At 48.4% G+C, this 19,127-nt stretch overlaps 1 protein-coding gene across 6 annotated transcripts in view; it reads left to right on the top strand.

Moving 5' to 3' along the window:
- The first annotated feature begins 913 nt into the window (after positions 1-913).
- The window catches only part of TRAF3IP2 (TRAF3 interacting protein 2), a 30,945-nt gene continuing 12,731 nt past the window's right edge, over positions 914-19,127 (top strand). The window contains exons 1-6 of one of the 6 annotated variants that reach the window (XM_068938061.1): positions 1,020-1,138; positions 3,509-3,612; positions 11,522-11,680; positions 13,011-13,097; positions 13,326-14,093; positions 17,198-17,387. In XM_068938061.1, the coding sequence (XP_068794162.1) occupies positions 13,082-13,097; positions 13,326-14,093; positions 17,198-17,387 (974 nt within the window). In that variant the 5' untranslated portion in view covers positions 1,020-1,138; positions 3,509-3,612; positions 11,522-11,680; positions 13,011-13,081. Of the gene's footprint in view, positions 1,139-3,508; positions 3,613-9,698; positions 9,809-9,938; positions 11,268-11,521; positions 11,681-13,010; positions 13,098-13,325; positions 14,094-17,197; positions 17,388-19,127 lie in introns of those variants that run through there. The other 5 variants (XM_068938062.1, XM_068938059.1, XM_068938060.1 and 2 more) reach the window with 5 other exon arrangements.

The raw sequence follows: 19,127 nt of genomic DNA, 5'->3' as shown, positions 1-19,127 counted from the left end.
AGCGGTGCCTCCACCCCGTGGCTTGCAGCTCTGGTCCCCTCTCCTGGGCTAGTTAATTTTTTAATACCTTGTGATGCTTTAGGGTGTGATGCATAAGCAGTCATGTAGATAGGAACTGATATATATTGGCAAGGAAAGAAGGCATGTCTTTGGCTGTAAGAAAGGCTGGTGTTTTCACAGGCTTGTCCGTTTTTTCCAAATATCACATTAATTAAATGAAAACTACGGTCTCTTCCTTTTGAGGGGCACCAGCTTCTCGTTTGTAAGAGCATAAAAATCTGCTTGGCTGCATGATGAGGATGCTTTAAGCTACTGCCACTCTTTCCGCACCTCTGAGTAGGAACTGAAGCATCTGGTTGTTCGATAATAACAGGGACTGATGCTGCAGCCTGTGCAAGAATAAAATACTACTGGGGTGGGGGGGGATGTAGACAGCAAGTCACAGGTAAACTGAAATGCAAACTTTTTTACCTGATGTATTTTTTTCATAGATCAATCATTCCTCTATTGGGTCCGATCCTGCAAGAGCAGCCGGCAGGACTATTACGTTCTCACTGCAGCATCCTGCCTTCAGAAGCAGCTCTGCCATATTGTGATATTAGGCCCCAAGCTACAACTGCATTCATAAAAGCAATAGTAATGTTTCCAACGATCCTTTAAAAAAGAAAGAAAAGGAAAGCTGGAGAAGGAGTAGAGAGGCTTTGTAACTGCTCCTCGCACTTCTTTAAAATCTCTAATCTGTTTTTTTTTTGTTTTTTTTTTTAAAGATACATTGCACTTTGTTTCTCTGTGTGCGTGCTTATACCTTTTCTTCTGCCAACCCGTGTGCATTTCCATAGTAACAGAAGGGAAACCATGAAGGGGCCACAAGAAGCTGCGAATCGTTTTCATCTGCTGGCTGCCATTTCCCCTCGCGCAGGGTCAGAGAGGCTGCGGGCGGCCAGCAGGCAGCTGTCAGCTCCTCGCGAGACGTCTTCCCCTGGACGTTTCGGGCTGCTGGCTGTCATCCGAGAGCTCCCGGCGCCGGCCCGTGCGCGCGCGGCTCCCGACCCGCGCGACCCTTTCGCTGCCGCAATGCCGCAGCGGCTGAGGAGCCCTGGCTGCTTGATGCTTTCGGAGCCAAGTCTGTCAGGGGCTTGTAAGTAACGTTACGCGGTGTCTGCCCAAGTTCGCTACGAGAGGAGCGAGCCTGGGGGCTGGGTTTGGGAGGGTCGGCGGTCGGGCTGCCAAAGAAGTACCCTGCGTGCGCGTAACTGGGAAACGTTTCGCCCTTGAGAAGGAGAGGCGCTTAACGCGCGCTGCGGGGACGACGGCTACGCGTCCCCTTCTGCCTGCGCAGGCCGTCGCGCCAGCTAAACGGCGATGCGGATGCCCATTACGCTTGGCTCTGCTGATGCGCTCGCTCGTCTCCTCCTCGCCTCTGCCGCCTGCAAGGAAAGGGAAGCGTCCCGCTCGTCAGCGCGCCCGCTTTCCCTCCCTCCGCCCTCGCGCCCTGGCCAAGCCGGAGGAGACCAGGGAGGGCTCCTACCTCCTGTTTTTTCCCCTCCCTTGACAGGAACAGAAACCAGCCTCTCTCAGTTTTTGCAGCAAATTCCTGTCTTTTTTATAAGTGAGTGAATACGGCATCGGGCCGAGCTTGCCTGAGTGAGTCACCGCCAGGATGCAGCCGGCCGGGAAGCGGAGAGCCCCCAGCCCAGGGCCGCGTCACTTGCGCCGGGCGCCCTGCGCGCCCCGGCCGGGCAGCTGCGGCCGGCGTCTGCCTTGCTGTAGCTCTGCGTTCACCAGGCGTGCACCTTGTAACACCAGTTTTGGAAGGGGCTGGGAGCAGAGCCCCCTTTCCCCTGACAAAAGCGGCCTGGCTAAAAACGCCGCCGTTGGCCCTGCAGCAGAAACGCTGGGTTTGGGTTGCAACCAGAGGGTTTAAAAGGCGAGCTGATGTGAAAAGGGCCGCGGGAGCAGGGCCGCTCCTGGCCCCCGGGGCCGGCTGCGGCCCCCTGGCAGAGCTGGGCAGCTGCCTCGGGCAGCGGAAAGCCTGGGCCGTTTGTGGGCAGCCAAGGGGACACGTTTTTTTCCCCGCTGCCACGGGCATTAAAAGCTAGAGAGCTAATGCTCTTCTGAGGGAAGAAACTACTAGCAGAGAGTTATTTGGGATTCAGCCTTGTGAGCACAAGCAGCGCCCCGGCCGGTTGGGGGGGAGGCGAGTAGGGAAGAGGGCCCCGGGCCGCCCCGGCGCTCAGTTGGCAACCGGCGAGCCGAAATTTCACGGGGAGCAGGGAGAGAGCAAAGGGCCCGGCGGGTGCCGCTTCGTCCCCCCGCGGGAGGACACCGGGGGACGCGGCGGGTGGCGGCGGCGGCTCTCTCCTCTGCTGCTGCTGCCCAGGAATGAGAGAGGAAGGCAACGCTGAAGCGACTGACTTCAGGGGGCGATTTAAGCAGCTCCGCGCGCGCAGGCTGGCTGGTCAAGCGTTAAGGGCGTGCGCGACGGCAGCCTATAAATGTCTGCGGGGCGAGGCGGACAGGGATCGCCCAGAGCGGCGCACAAGCCCGCAGCCAGGACCTGTGAGGCAGGCTCCTGCGAGGGTTAAAATTAAGCCAACGCAGGCTCGGGATCAGGAAGAGCTCCTGGACAGCGAGACGTAGGGCGCAGGGAAGTCGTGAAAGCTTTGCAGCCCCGGGACGCGCAACGCCAGCCAGCGCGGGGACGTGGTCGTGGCGAGCAGCCTGGCGCTGCCTGAGCACGCAGCGTGATTTATCGGGTGGCTTAAAAACCCATCGCGCCGTGCTGTTCCCGCTGGGGTTACGCGAAGGTGTAGGGATTGCAGCTTGTGTAAAAGTGAGCTTGTGCTCCTCAGGAGCTCAGCGAAAAGCCTGGAAGCATTTAAAAGTCTGACTGTAAAAAAAAAAAAAAAGACAAGAAATTGTTTTCATACTTTGTATAACTTTCACACTCATCACGCGATTTTTTTTTTTCCTTCCCCTCCTTGGTAGTCTGAATCACACTCGGGGAATTGACGATAAGTAACCGAGTTTTTTTTTGTTTTTTTTTTTTTTTAAAAAAAAGGAGGAGGATGAGTTTTCCTGGGACACTGCACATCATTGTTCAGGAATCGCGCTGGGTTTCCCCTGCAGCCCTTTGCCCATAGGGTTCAAACAGAAGCAGCCCGGCCGCCTCTCGGAGGGGACGGGGCGGCGGGGAAGGGAGACGCGCAGCCTTCGCGCTCCCACGGGCCGCCGGCGCTCCGGGGCGGCTCTGCTCCGCTGCGTGGCTCGCCGCCGGCCGCAGACGCAGCCTTCCCGCTCCTCATCATCCCTTTGCGCCTTCCTCTTCCTGCTGCCGAGCCTGTCCTGCAGCTCACCTGGGCGAGGCGGAGGGAGGGTGTCGTAAAAGGAGGAAAGAGAGAGGGGGAAGAAAAAAAAAAAAAAAATATATATATATATATATATATGCACACACACAAACACACACACATATAAATATATATATATATATTTATATCTCCTGGCCAAGGAGAGCGGCCCGGACGCGCGCAGAGCGAAGGAGTTGGGTCGGAGACACCCCAGCCCCTTTCAGCTCCCTGGGGCGGCTTGGCCTGAGCCTCTTTCACCTTCAAGGTAGGAAGCGTGAAGGGCGCTGCTGTTTTCGGTCCCTGTTTGCGGTTGGCTGGTGACCCACTTTCGTTTCTTGGTTTGCGTGTCTGGGGCGGGTGGCGGGGGGGTTGTTCCCTCAAATTTCTCTCTCTCTCTCTCTCTCTCTCTCTCTCTCTCCGGTTTTGTTCCCCTCCCCCCCCCTTCCCCCCCCCCCCCTCGGTAATGATAGCCTGAGTTTCACAGATGGTTACAACATGTTTCAGCCATTTCACTGCATGCCTGGTTTGGGGTTTTGGGGGTTTTTTGTTGTTGGTTTTTTTGTTTTTTTTTTTAATTTAATCAGGCGAATCGCGGGGGTAAACGCTGGGAACGGACACGCCTGGTATCGAAACGTCGTCCTGCGTGTTAACCTAGCTGCCTGGACGTGCCCCTCTAAGCTGGGTCCGAGCCCGGCTCCTCCTGGCCCAGGCGCCCAAACCCGCCCGGGGCCGCCATGGGCCCCACGGGGCCGCCGTGGGCCCCACGCGGCGGCCTTGGCCTCGGCCCCACCGCTCGCCTGCCGGGTGCCCTCTTGCCCTCCGGGGCGAGGGCGCGATTCGGGGGGGGGGGGACCGGAGACCCGGTCTGCGCGGGGCTGGCGCGGGAAGGGCAGGCCCGAGCCGAGCTGAGCGCGTTTCTTCCGGGTGAGGGTGCCCCAACTTGCACTCATGCTTTTCTTTGGGGGCGTTAATGGAGCCGTTCAGGGCGCTGGCTGCCTAACGCTTCACCACCCGTCTCGCCTCTCCGCCGCCTCCCGGCAGGCCAGAACCTCCCGGCCCCTGCAAACCCCGGCAGGCCTCGGGCCCGCGCTGCCATCTTAGGCCAGGGCGGCTGCGTCGCCTGCGGGGCGTGAGGCGGGGAGCCGCGGCGCTGGGCCCTGTGGTGGTGGGGAATATCTATACCTTGCCTTGGCGGCTCGTAGAAGAAAATCTTTTCAGGGTTTTGGTTTTTTTTTTTTTTCCTTTGTGGGTCCTTGGGGTGCTCCCTTCACGGGCCCCTGCGTGCGGCCGCGTCCCGGCTCACCAGGTGACGCCTGCCAGCCCCACTTGCCTCGATGGCGCCGAGTCAAGGCAGCGAAAATATCTTTTCGAATCCCCCGTCAGCGGTCAGAGTTAAGGTGATGGTGCCTGGTCCCGCTCTGTGCTTGTTCCCTGTAAACCCAAGCCGGGGCGAGGGGACCGGGGGTGGGGGGAGTGGGCAGGCCTTCTGAGCTCTGCTGCTTTTTAAATGCGTGTTTTATCTTGGGCAAGCCCGTGGGTGCCCTTCAGCAACGCCGTCGCACGCTTCGGAGGAGCGGCGAGCGGCGGCGGGGGCTCGCGGCGGGCGGCAGGAGCCTGCCGGCGGCCTGCGGCGGGGCGCCTGCCTCGAGGAGCGCCCGCAGCGCCTCGGGCTGGCCGGCCAGCGCCGGCCGCTTGCGCTTTTGCCCGCGATGCCGTCAGGCTTGCCGTTGCGGAGGGCTGTTCTGAAGCATGCTGTACTTAAAAAATTATTTTATTTTTTTGTTTTGTAAAGGAAAGAAACAGTGCGCCGCCCCCCCCGCGTCCCCCGCCCCGACCACCACTGGTGGCTTTTGAAATTTGGTGGAGGGTACGTGTCTGACAGACAGGATGATACATTTCTGCACGCCTGGCAAAAGCAAAGCGCTGAGCGTGACAGAGGGGCGGTTATGACGCCGACCGAGGGAGACGCGGCCGAGCCCCGCGTCCTCCGCGCAGCCGGCAGCCCCCGCGGCAGGGAGAGGCGAGTGGCGTTGGAGAGCACGAGCCCGTCGGCCGTGGGAAACGCTGGAGCTCTGTCCTTATTAGGAACCGGAGCATCTGACATAAGGCACAAAGCTAGTGGAAACCAGGCTTTTGCTGCTCCTGGGACAATTTGTTCCTGTCGCGGAGGCTCCAGGCAGCACTTTCTGGTCAGGCTGCCCTGGGGATACAGCCAGCAGCGCGGTTCCCCCCCTCCAGCCCTACTCAGCTGTCCCATAATTTGTGCCTGCTAAGAGTGGTTATGTGTCAGGATTTTCAGATATACCAGGGATGAGGCATATCCCAAGTTTGGGGCTATTTAGTGCCTATGGAAGTTTTATCTGCATCAGAGGTGGGTGGGAAATACTCTCTGGAAAACTAATGTATTTTTAAGATGTTTATAAGTGGATATCTGAAATCACTACAGATATTTTCATTTTTAGTGAATACTAGAAAACTGGCTGGGAATTCCGCCTCTATTTGCGATGCCTGTTTGGCTCCTGGCTCAGGGTGTTGCACTTCTAATGTCTTCCTATTTATGGTCTAGAATTTCTGTTATATGTATGTCGAAGTCTGCACTGAAAAGGTTAAAAATATCTGCTGTGATCTAGCTGTTGCCCCACTGATAGGCCAGTGAAGCGACTTCGATGCTGCAAAAGAGAACGTGATGTTTGTCACACAGGAAGGGTTGGAATTATGTCCCCCCGTTTTCCTGGCATGTGTAGACTTCTGTGCTAGGGCTGCAGGAAATGTGTAAGAGCAAACATATAGTCAGCGTTGAAGAGGAAAGTTGTCCTCAAATAATTTTTCTACTTTTTCCAGAAGTTGTAAAAATAAACATTACCTGTCCCAGAGAGCTTAAAATTTGGAGTAGGAACATAACACAGTGCCTTGGTCTTCACTGTGGAAGGTACCCAAGGAGGGTAAGCGTCCATGATGAGAGCAGCCAAAATTCTTCATGGTGAAGTAAAACTGTTCGGCTTGGATTTCCTTCACTGTGCTTATTCAGGTTATAGACCCAAAACAGTTCCCACATTTGCACTTGCTCTTCCTAAAAGGATTTGTCTGTTTTGTTGTTGTTGTTTTTAAGGAAGCTGTGTCTAATATTTCTGTAGAAGGAGTTGCACTTACATAAGTGTACATATGCACTTATCTATACTTACATGACCCTATCACAAGAGTATTTGTTGCAATCTCAGTGTGTGCATCCTCACGACAGCTTGCAAACTCTGCATCCAATTATTCCCATCTTACAGATGGATATCTGCAGCACAAGAGAGCTTAAATGATTCAGCCAAAGTACACAGGAACTGTTTGGAAATCAAGGAATTCCTGTCTGTCCCCACCCCTTGTGATCTCAGCTTTGCCTTAATTCGTATCCATGCTATTTCGGAAACAATGCTATAATTTGTAAATAAAAAACCCTTCACTTGTGTGCTGTTCAGCAAGGGAGCTGAGGTGCTTTTCTCATCCTCATGTTCTCTTCTTTACTAATGCGCACAAATACGTCCTTTATCAAAAGAGTAAAGATATTTTTCCCTCTCTCTGGAAGTGCCTGGGAGTGTAGATATGCTTGTGTTGCACATTCTCTTTTCTTTTTCTTCTCTGTCAGAAGTTTTCTAATCAAAAGCAGATAGCGTGTGTTTTGGGACAGTGAATCTTGACAAGTCTTCATGTTGGGAAAATAGATGGAATGCCTGAAGGATTTCACAATCGACCACAAGAAAACTGCAAAGATGGGCCTGAACCCAGCACCCTTCCTCTCCCCCACAAGCCACAGCCTCAGTCGGATGTTTGACAGGGGAGTTGGACCCTTGCTTTGAACTAAGATACTCAGGCCACCTCTACTGACCTGGAAAAGTATTCGTTCCCCGCTCCTCCCTCCATTCACGCCCTCCCCTGAAGCCTCCCAGAAGCAGCCAAAGGCAGCTCTGTGTAGGGCAAGAGGACGACACTGTTGTTAGGATCTGACCGTCCATGGCTGGACATGCTGTTTGGGCAGCCGTCCCTTCAAACTGTCTGGCAGGCGAAATGGAAGAACCTCTCTCAGCCTGGGAACCCTTGCAAGTGAGCTTGGAAGGGTTTCGGCACAGGAGGCTGAGTGTATGCCAGACAGCTCACTGAGCACCAACCCAGCAAGGGTATTTGCTAAATTAATGCACGTTACAAAACTGCATGTATGGGCAGAGGAAGGAAGAGAAAGCGAATGGGCTGTTTAAATAAAGGCTCCTCGGTGTTTTCAAGAGCAGTCCAGGCTTGGCTACTCTACTCCTTTAGGAAGGGCCCCTTCGCCTTATAAGCAGGAATATAAGCAAAAGCTCAAGCTGGTTATCAGTAATCTCCTGCATTTTCATGGGTGCAGGGGGGATATTAAATTCTTGAAGCTTTCTGGCAATATGATGGTATGACTTGATATTGTAGAGTTTTTGGAAATGAGATTGGGCATAATCTACATTCTCCAGTGGTCTCAGTGCCAGAAAAAGGATCAGGCTACATGTTTCTGAGGACTTTTCAATATGCTGAAGCATTCCTTTACCCTAATTCTTCAACACTGGGGACCTAAACAACTTATTTTTCTGGCGTATGCTTAACTATACTTGTAGGAGAAGTTAAATAGAAAAGTCAGAGGAAAATGAATGAAATTGTACACCATGAGGCCACATAAAATACTGGGATAATGGGCTCAGTGTTGGGTCTTTTACCAAAAGCTGGGGATCTTCAGCAGAGCAGAAACAACATCCTGAAGCATTGTCTTAGGAGGAGGAATATTTCTGAATCATCTGCAACGTTTCCAGCAGCATGGGGGTGTTCTCTTGGGCATTCCCATCCAAATACGGCTGCCAGCATTGCTTGAAAAGTGTTCAGCACATCCTGGGGTTAATTTATCCTCTGGGCTATCTCTACAGACAGAGCTCTGTTGTTGTAACAGCTTCTTCCTCCAGCCAGAGCCACTGAGAGAGGATGATGATGAAGTCACTTCTCCTCCTTTCTAATGTGTCTGTTTTAACGTGAAACCCATCAGCACCTCGGTGCCTCGGGCCTCGGCCCCTCGGGAGCAGGGGCTATGCGTGTGCATCAGAGTACAGCTTGCGCTGCCCAACTATCCTGCGGCAGGGTCTAAGCAAATTCATATTAAAAAAAACAGACAGCAGCTTTTGAAGGAAAAAACATAGGTGATGGAATCAGATTTCTTTCCTATCTGATCAAATTATTATTGCTTAGATATTTGGCAGAGCTTTCATAATGTTTAGCTTATGTTACACAGGAAAGAGATAAGGAAGTCATAAATATGAAGTTGATTTAAGAGATAAAGAGGCATTTATCCTTTTAGAGGGTCAAACTAATGGGAAAGGCAATTTTTACAGTATTATACAGTAAACCATTTGGGGAGCTTGGTAGCTGGTCATTTGCGATACAGTTTAATAGTTAAAATCTTAACAGAAATCCTTTGTCCAAAAGGGAGAATCAATACACTAAATAAACTTGGAGAAAATAAGTCTGCATTAGTCTGCCTATGTCATACCTGTCATTAGGTTCACAAAGTCTGTGTAAGATACGTTTCACGGATACCCAGATGTTAATAATGGGACTTTAAAAAGGTAGAAAAACTTTGGAGGTTGTAATCTCCAAAGGAGTTTAGTAACCTTTAAATCCCATCTGAAACCTGATCCAAAATCTGCCAAAGTCCACGGAAAGATTCCCATTTATTTCACTGGGCTTTAGACTGAGCTTTTGGTTTCGGCACAGGAATCTATTTCTTCTCTCTGCTGGAAATGAGTCATGGTGCTAAACTAAAGGCTGTTGAGTATAGACGGTCTGCATTCAAAGCATTTTGATCTAACTACTTCAGAGACCATCAAAGAAATATCAGAACATATCAGACATTTCAAATTTGTTTCTGAAAAGCCACATTCAGATATTTGATAACGATTAGATCTAATGGTGGGGCGCTCCGACAAAATGTTTTATGAAGCAGGTGGAGCTGTACCCAGTGACACCACAGCTGACTTTGCCCATTAGGAATACTAGTGAGAATTTGTCACAGGCAGCCAGGTCACCGAAGCTGTTGTATGGGGAGAATGAGAAGTTGCAATACGCTTTGCGCTGCTTTAGTGCACGTCATTCGCTCACTGCAGGATGCTGTTGTGTCAGCTCACGAGCAAACGGACAGCGCTATTCACAAGGCAAAGCAGGTCTGAGCAAGCGCTTCAAGGCCAGGTGATCTAAGGGTCAGGTTTACAAAGCTGTTTAGATGAGCAGATATGCAAAGGCAGATGGCTTGCACTGGGTTTCATACCTAACCTTCTCAGGTGCTTCTGTCAGTCTTGCAGGGGACCACTCAGCATCTTTACACCCTGAATTTTGTAAATTTGACCTTACGCTGTATTGTCCAGGTGAATCATCTGACCGCGCTACAGTAGTCATCTGAGCAAAGTTCCCAGGTAAATAACATTTTGCCACTGCTGCAAAAGAACAGTGCTGCATGAGTCCCCGTCATAACCCTCTGTTGATTATGAGCGCTCAAAGTTTTCCCTTTCCTGTCAGGACTAACATCAGTTATTCCTGTCACAGAGCAGTGACTCAGCTAGCAGGGCCAGTCATAGAGATGTGGCTTAAAGGAAAAGGGCTACAGACCACCGAGAAGAAGGCATGATGGTGGTGAGCTGACTGTCAGGATTTCCAGCGTTGTAATGCTTGTAATGAAAGGAGCCGGTTTGGCACGACAGCCTGTATTCGTGCTCACGGGGGTGTAGCTGTCAGAGCTGCAGCGTGGTCGCTACGTTGGTGCAACTAATGGCTGCATGGGAAAATTTACCTGCATATTCGTACTACTGTAATTATCCCAGGATAACTCTTTGTGTGCTTGTTATAACATGGGATATGCATTTTGAACAAATGGTAAATCTTCTGCATAGATGGGTTTTAAATTACACAGAGGAGGAATATTTACATTGCAGCCCAGCAGCAGCAGCAAAACACAATTTTTATTCTACTTCCCAGTAAATGGTATACCCAGAATTTTCTATGCCAGAAGTATTTTCAGTGGGGCATATATGTCGTTTTGACTGATCAGCACAACTGTAAAGCCTCATTTCTGCCATATAGCATGTGAATGCCACCTGGGATGGGCATAGCCTGGATAACAGGAAAGCCCAGATAAAATATGTATGTTTAATATGGGAAGTGCTTGGGAGCCACGCAGGAGAAATGTCCGAGTTGCTTTTTAGCATGGATTTAGCATGGTGGGCCCTGCTGAGCCCTTATGGGGCCTCTCTGTTGGGCATCCTGCGCTGAGGTCCCTAGGTGTCGGGCTCGAGGAGAGCAGCACAGGGACGATGGAGGTAGTGCTGCAGGAGGCCTCCACGCTGCATGTGTATCCACCGTACCCACGTTTGACTCCTGGGAGAAACTGCCAACAGACGGGTGAGAGTTGACTGTAATAAGCTTTGAAAACTGACTGCAGAGCTCCTGAAAAGAGGGCCTTCACTCTTTGTCCGGGAGGCTTCTTTGAGCGGATTTTGGTGACTTTATCACCTTAGACTACTAAGACCTGAGGAACCTCCATACTCTCAAACAGTTATGGCTCGGGATAGGATGAGCCCTTTGGAAAGGCCCTTTGGAAAGCAGAGCCCTTGTACCATGTATGTCCCTTTGCAGCCATCCCTTGAGGGAGTCGAACTGGATCTGTGCAGGGCTGGACCAGATTCTTGCACTGGATTATTTTCTTCTTCTCTGCTACAAAACAGTAATGCTTGTAGCACCATGGAAAACCAGCTGAACTGGAAATAACAAGTGCTCTGTCCAGCCTGCCCCAAGATTAACTGGAAGGAGTGTTCCTTTCCTCCTTTGAAGGAAGTGAGGCACATTCTTTGTTTCTACAGAAGAGCTGTGGGAGCCACGGTAAGGATTGGGATGCTACTTATAGCTCTCTGTGATCTCACTGAAGTGTTTTAAATACGGTGGTCGTTTGAACATGCTCTTCGTTTGGACTTTCTGTTCAAGGTACTGTGTCTAAAGCTGGGAGAAATCCTTGGATTGCTAAAAGCTCCTCAAACTTCTTGTGAATTTGCCTTTCTTCATCAGGCTTTTAATTCCATTTCTGTTGTCAAATGTTGCCATTCACATTGCTTGAGTACTTAATCCCTTCTTTTCAGATGACTCTCCTACCTGGAATTTTGACTTCTCCAATCTGATAGAAGGAAAATAGCTGGGGAAAAGATGAGCATGAGATTTCTTTCTCCATCGTGCAACGCAAGAGATCAAATCTGCTTGGAGCAAGCTAATCTGTACCCTGTACCACAGGACAGAGCAAGGTGCAGAGATCAGCAAGCTAACATCAAATGTGCTGATACTTTTCTGTGCCACAACCTGAGGAAAACATGGGCTCGGGTACCCGGAGTGGCACAGCCTCATCAGTGTATCACCGCCCCATACCCAACTCATGAGCTTGGCCTCGGGGCTCAGGGCAAACGAGCTTCAGCTCAGGACCAACCTGCTCCCAGTTCCCACCTGAGCTCAGCTGCTTGCTTGCAATCCAGCAGGCCCAGCAGGAGGGGTCATACCAAAGAGAAATGAGAATTTTTTTGTTCCCAGAGGAACAAAACCACAGGAAGTTCTGAACCACAGGAAGTTCCACCTGAACCTGAGAAAAAACTTCTTCACCGTGAGGGTGACTGAGCATTGGAACAGGTTGCCCAGAGAGGTAGTGGAGTCTCCTTCCCTGGAGGTATTCAAAACCCGCCTGGATGTGATCCTGGCCAATATGCTCTAGAGGTCCCTGCTTGAGCAGGGGGGTTGGACTAGATGATCTCCAGAGGTCCCTTCCAACCTGAACGATTCTGTGATTCTGTGATTCTGTGATTCTGTGATTCTGTCTTTGGGTGCAGGATAAACAGAATACTCTGTGTAACCCTGTAACAAGGTTTTCACTTCCCATCCCCCAAAATGCTACAACAGCAGCATATAATTCACATGTAATTGCTTCTATAATTCTGAATGAAGGTGGTGTGGAGGCATCATCCATCAAGAATCATTTGGCTGGTCCAAATTTACTGAAAGGCGCCCCAAAAGGAAGTGATGATTTTGCTATTTGGAGCCCAAGCCAATTCTGAAAACAGGGAAAAATCGAAACAATAGCTCAAGTCTCTAAATTGTCTTTTAATTTGCAACAATTTGAAATAACAACAACCACATAATAAAAGGATGGATGAACCGGTTCGCTAAAATAAGCAACAGTGTTGGAAACTAGCAGTGTCTGGCATTAAAATTACTCAGCTAGGTGTGGGGTAAAGTTTAGATCTGAAGAGCTAATACATAGCTATTATTAGAAGGTCTGGAGTAAAATATTGTAAGTGACTGTATTCTCTGGAGTATCTCTGAACCAAATTTCCAGACCTAAATAGCCTGCTCTTTTGTCAGGTGGAGAAAATTACCTAAGAGAGATAGTTCATGCAATTCTTTTCTTCCCAGTCTCAGCAGGAACAGTAAGTACCAGAAATCCTATAAAAGTGTCTGTTCTGCGAAATGTGATTTCCAGAACTCTAACCAGTGTTCTTTTTCAGTCTCTGAGATAGAGTTATTTTTGGATTATTGACCGTGTGAAACTGTACTATGCTCACAAGAGCACTTTCTCTTGTTTTCCAGTTTGCTGGAAAATTCTGGCCTTGCAGTAAGACAGTTGACTCTCGTTTCCAGTGGGACTGCAAAACTTGGAAATGGCCTCCATCTCAGGTGAGTCCAAGCAGTAACTCTGTGCTAGCCACACTCCAGCTAACCGTCTACTTTCTTGTTTCATCAAAATTCAACCAGATGTGTCTTGCTGTTTTCTGCCTTTCTTTTTAAAGAATATAAATGCTTTTTGATACTCTGCTCTTAAGTATTCTGGCTTACAGTCATTGAGCGATATGCATTTGTCTGCATGGCTGTCAGTCTGCATTGTTCCTTCTCCTGCTTTTTCAGGCGCTTTTGTGAGTCGAAGCGTACCAGTTGAAGTGGATGAATCTGTGATGTGGTCCCCATTTGTCGAACGTGCCTTGGAAGAGGCTTCACAATCTTCTGGTGAGCATCTGGAGAATGAGGAGCCCCGGGGACCTGAAGCTGCTCAAACACCTCAGCCCACTGCTGGACCATCATGCCTCTACAGAGCACCACCACGTCACCAGCCTGCACCATCCGATGTAGCAGCCATGGAGTTGGACAGCAGTTTATGGTCAAAATATACAGATCCCGATGAAGATGGGCACTTCTGTTCCCCTGGTGAATCAATGGCTGGAATAGTTCCCTCCAAGGCACGTCTTTTAGCGATGGAAAAATCAGGTGGGCATTTGAGAGCTCAGCTTTCAGCTGATACGGAGCACAATTCCAGTAAATCGAGCAAGAGTTTGTCTGATGTTCCTGAGGATTCGCTTGAGGACAGCAGCCAAAGGAGTTTACAGCCACAGCAACCCTCAGAAAACAGAGCACCAGCAGAGCTGGTGACTGTGGATACGGGATACAATTCCCAGTCACGAGATGTCATGGGCATCAGGCACTTAGAGCCCCCCTTACCACTGGTGTCTGTGCTGAACCCCCAGGACCTCCCAGGACCCCTGATCTCCAGAGAGTTTTTTGGACCCGAGCATCACCAGTATCCTCTGTGCCAGCACTTGCCCCATCCCAACATTTCATCGCAAGCTCACGGCTGCTTCAGGCACCACTGCCCAGCAGAGCAACACCCGCAGCACCCATGTAAGTGACACAGCTCACCCCCGACGTGAGGTTTTCCTGGGTTGTCACAGCCATCATTCACCAAGCTGGCATTTTCCTGTTGTACTTCCTTCACAGCACGCAGTTATTAGCATTTTTAAATATGTATTTGCGATCCGGTTTTATATTTCCAGATTTAGGGGTTATGCCACTGCACTTGCTGATGCAGAACCTCTGAGCTGGATAAAAAGTTAAAGAGCTCACAGTTACTCATCAGATGAAGGCTAATGCTTTTGCCTAGAAACAGTCTTTTGTCGGTCACACACTGTGCATATACAGCCTTCTGCCTGCTGTTATTTCATATTCTAGTCATTTCCTTCCTCCTTCCATCAGTCATTCAGCAGCCTCCTATACTGACTTAATTCCTGTTGTTTTCATAGATTTTCTTGCTCCCACTTGGATCCTCAAAGAAAGTTGAGCATTTTCTGCCAAAATCAGGATGGGTGTCTACCTTTGATCCCTTTAAATAGTATCTACCAGCATTATGACCAAACTAATCCGTGTATTTTATTTCTACATTAAAAAAAGAGCATGACATCCATCATCCACATTTTTTCTCTTGTTAGCTGAAATGAAAGCTCATTACTTAAAATGGACACCTCTCAGCTGCTGGCTGCTGGTGATTGTATCACTGAACGCTGACGTGACTTAGTCAATATGGGTGTTTTGGCTCTTGGAGACTACGAATCAGTTTACAGGCTGCTATTAATTAGTATTCCTTTTCAGTCGCTGAGATTTTTATCTGTTATGAAGCGAGCTTTGAACATTCAACAGCAATATCATTGTTTTAATATAATTCATATTACGTTAGACTCAGGAGGCCCCAACCAGTTTTGGGCTCACTTTGTAATAAAAAGCTGCAGGCCTGTTCTAATAGCCTTTTTTTTTTTTTTTAACCTTCTGTTGACTCCACAACATTTATATTACATCTGTTTAAAGAGTTTTATCATTCCAGTAATGTGCTATAATTAGGTACAACACAGCGTAGCAAGAGCCTCAGTTGTCGCCTTTGATCTTGGGACTTTGTATTGGGGAAGGGGCTACAGATGCACCTCCATCAACCGGGACAGCTGAACACTCACAGAGCGTCCTCTGTTCTTCTGTTCATAGCTTCTCGTTTCAGTTTGGGTTTAGCTGTAAGCTGGAGAAGAGCTGGTCGCACAATACCCCTCACTATTTACCTCGTCCACATGCAGGCATCGTGAGAAACAGGACGCTGAGTGAATGAGAGCATTTGGTTTTAAAGCAGGAACTCTGAAAGGCTCTCTTTAGAAAAAAATCACTAGTGTTTCAACCATATCCAGAGGGCAAAAAGAATAAAACAAACTCAGATGGCTGGAGCAGATTTGGTCAGGACCAAGAAGCTGGCAGCTACACTCCTGTTTCTCACATGCCAGGCACAGCATAAATCACCTCCTGGCAGCTCCTTGCATTTCAAAGGATTATTGGACAGTCGCAACCAACAACAAAGCTAGACACTGAGTGCGTTGTAACATGCCTCTCGCGGGCAATAGCAGCAGTGCGGATTGTGCCCGTAGGCTCTGACCTGTCTCTGGACACCTGCTACTTGTGATACCAGAGTAAGCAACATCTGAAATCCGAGCGATCCTCTCAGCCACACTATGTGCCCGGGGACCATTGTTCCAGACATTTATATGTGAGAGCTGTTCATGCCTGAGACCATGCATACCTGACCATGCTGTGCCTGGACCAGCGGTGGTTACATCTATTAATATACTATAGCATCAGATAGATCCCAAAGAAGCAGGTGAAACTCACACCAGCCTAAAAAGCCTTCAACCAAACTGAATCTTCCCAGAGCCCTGCCAGTTTTCCTAGAGCTGGTCATGAGGAACACCATCGCTAACCATATTTATGTTCATTCTTTGTCCTGCCAGCCTCTTTCAACATGTCCTGTTAGAAATAGCCGAGAGGGAGGAAAAAAAATTTCCTACAACAATCTCAACAAATGGGATGTTGCCAACTCTCACGATTTCCTCAGGAATCTCTCTGTAACTGTGGGGTTGGGGGGGGGGGGCGCTGGTTTTAAAGCACTGTCTCCTGGAGTTGGATGATTTCACTAAAGCTTTTCTTTTCTTTTTATTTCTTTTTAAAAAAATTTAGCCCTCGTGGCTGCTAGGAAAAGGAAAGCATGACCCCAAAGTAGCTAAAAAGATTTTAAAAAACATCTAGGAAAAAAAGTGTGTTTGAGTACTACAGCTTTCAGAGCCAGCTCATAACACCATAATCAGGCAGCACTCGAGCTAGTAAGCCCTGCCAGTCTGGACTTTGATCTCTGCACAACAGCTTGCAAGTGAGCAGAGCTGCTGCCTAATGAAAACTGCAAGCAGAAAGACTGAAAAAATAGTTGTCCCTGTTTGGGAAACCAGCAGCTTAGATGATTGCCTTCTCTTTCAGCCTCTGCCAACACTTCCACCGTACATTAGTTATTAAACAGCATTATGATGTACACCGTTGGTGACAGTAAGACTTTTCAGAACTGCTAAAGCAAAATTCTCACTTCAGGCTTCCCTTGTAGCCTCCTGGATGGCAACAAGACCAGCAGCAAGGCCTTAAAAGGTCAGCTAGGCAGAAAATTCATACAGAGTGAAGTAACAAACCAAGTGATTATTTTTTCTCTTTTCATTTACAATAAACTCAGTCTGTTTAGCCCTAGTGTTGCAAACTGATTCATTCCAGGGTTTTTTCATGTGCTTTCATGAGAATGTTAGGATGATTCATTTTTCTCAAGTTATTGCCAAAAAGAAATTTTTAAAAAATACCGAGGCATATTAAGTGCAGGGACAAAGCAGCCCTCAATATTTAACTGTCAGTTGTCCCAACAGTCCAACCCACAGCGGGAAGCTGAACCATATCATATGTGAAAGGGAAATAGGAAACTTGAAACTGTAAAAACTTTCCTTAATCTTGCTTCTTTCAGACTAAGCACCCTGCAAGTGCCTCAAAACTGCTGCAGTTTCCCCAGAAATAAAGGAGGATCTGTCTGGAAGCTGATAAACCTAAACTGAAGCAAAAATATATTGGTTGAAATGATAGTTGCTGCTCTTATTTTCTCACCCTCCCAGATGGCAGAAGTCCTTACCAACATTTTGCACATACATCTCAGCCGCTTCCTCCTGTTCCTGGACCTTGCATGAGAGTTATCCGTCCAGCCCAGCAAGTTATCCCGAATTACTCTAACCTTCGTGCCCCTAAAGGCACCGGAGACAGACAGCCCCAGCGGCCGTGTTCCTCCCCGGCTCATCCGCGATTCCCGTAAGTATGCTTCAAGTGAGTTGTGCGCAGTGGAAGCTCCTATAATAATATTTTGTGGGCTTTTAACCAATAATTCTGAAACTTTGTAACGTTAGTATACTTGGCTTGCAGGGGGTTATGCGAAGTACTGGGTAGTTTTATTTATTTGCTATTTTACATGCAGCAGGGGCCTGACCTTACCCTGAAGAACTTCAAAGCCAGTTACCTGATATGTTGTTGCAGCGTGCCCTGAAATGCACACATTAAGAAAGATAAACACTTGAAGGTTAAAGAGATGAGGGGTTGAAAATATCTCAGCTGAAACCTTAGAGCTGTCCTGTTTGAGAGCAAAGGTCAGTTTAGTGGTTCGCTGCGGTCTGCCCCCCGCTGCGGTACACCCACCTCGGACGCCTCAGTCTTTGGCGTTCAGTGACTTCCACTTTATCTCTTCTGTAGCACAGAGGAAAATGGAGAAAATCTTGCCTGTCACTAATATCTCTCTACATTGCAGTTTGCAGCGTTTTCTAGGATCGCTCATGTAGGAATAGGACACCTCACATCTAGCACCTCTCATCTGGAGCTTTTTGCCTGTTTTTCAAATATTAATTTACCAGGCCTCGTACCTTCCTTCCGTTAAAAACATGTCATTAAGAAATGGGAGACATCATTATCCGTGCAGGGTTTTCTCCAGACTCAGTTGCCTGAAGTCAAATTGAAGCTGCAGGTATTTAGCACATCTGAAAAGGTGACCATTTTTATTTAAGTGCCAAAATACTTGTAAAGGTGCTAAACTTACAGGCATCTGTGTTTGAAAAACATTCTTTTAAGTGATACAGCCCTGGCAGAAAACTGAGACAGCAGGCAGAACTAGCAACAAAATGGGGCAGCTGACCGAAAGATTGCACTCCTCTGGCCCACGAAAACTTATGGGCTGTAACAAAAAAATAACATTAAGATAAGGCAGTCACTGCAGTAGAGATAGTTGCATTAAAGCGTTTGTTTGCAAGCGTAGAAACACTGATATATCCTGGTATCCAAGGATATATGGGTAAAATTTAAAAATGGACTCTTAATTTTGGACATGTTTGTTGTATAAGGTGAAGTTTTGGAAAGACCTGTAAATTAACCACAGGGTAATTTTGTGGCCTTTGATGAGGTGTGTGTTGCTTTTCTTGGTACTTTTCTCTTCTAAAAGACATTCATAATATCCAGGATCTGTCCTGTGTCTGAGTTACTGGTGTTTGCGTGCTGATTCCAGGAACAGCAGTTATATGTTGGTAATATTTGCCTATAGAGTATTTTGTAACAGAAAACATCTGTACCAAAATGAATAAACCGAATCTTAATGTGACAACAGAAAACATGCTGTGACCAGACTGTCATCATTCATTTAAGAAAGGCAAAGGAAAAGAAAGGAGTGGGCTTGATTGACTAAATATCACTGCTCTGTGGGGAAAAGCTCTCAGAGAAACCTAACACTCCTCCAGCGATTCAGCCCAACAGATTCAGATCACACCTCATTGAAAATTGCCCTTCTTATTGGCTCAGACTGTGAACCTGAAGTACGCTAAGAACCGAACTGCTAAGCTTCCTAAAATCATCCTTTTCTCTCCATTTGTTTTAAAGGTAGGCATTATGCAAGGTTACTGCAGGTCTAGAGCATAGGTCCCTAATATGAGAAAACCCCACTGGGTCTCTTATTGCTGGTCAAGAAATTAAAATGTTTCCCTTTAGCAAAACTTGCAATTTTGTCCAAAACCA

This window comes from Struthio camelus, chromosome 3, assembly GCF_040807025.1.
Source record: "Struthio camelus isolate bStrCam1 chromosome 3, bStrCam1.hap1, whole genome shotgun sequence".
Lineage (NCBI taxonomy): Eukaryota > Metazoa > Chordata > Aves > Struthioniformes > Struthionidae > Struthio > Struthio camelus.
Note: the sequence above shows the minus strand (reverse complement) of the source record. Positions and strands in the feature narration are given on the sequence as shown.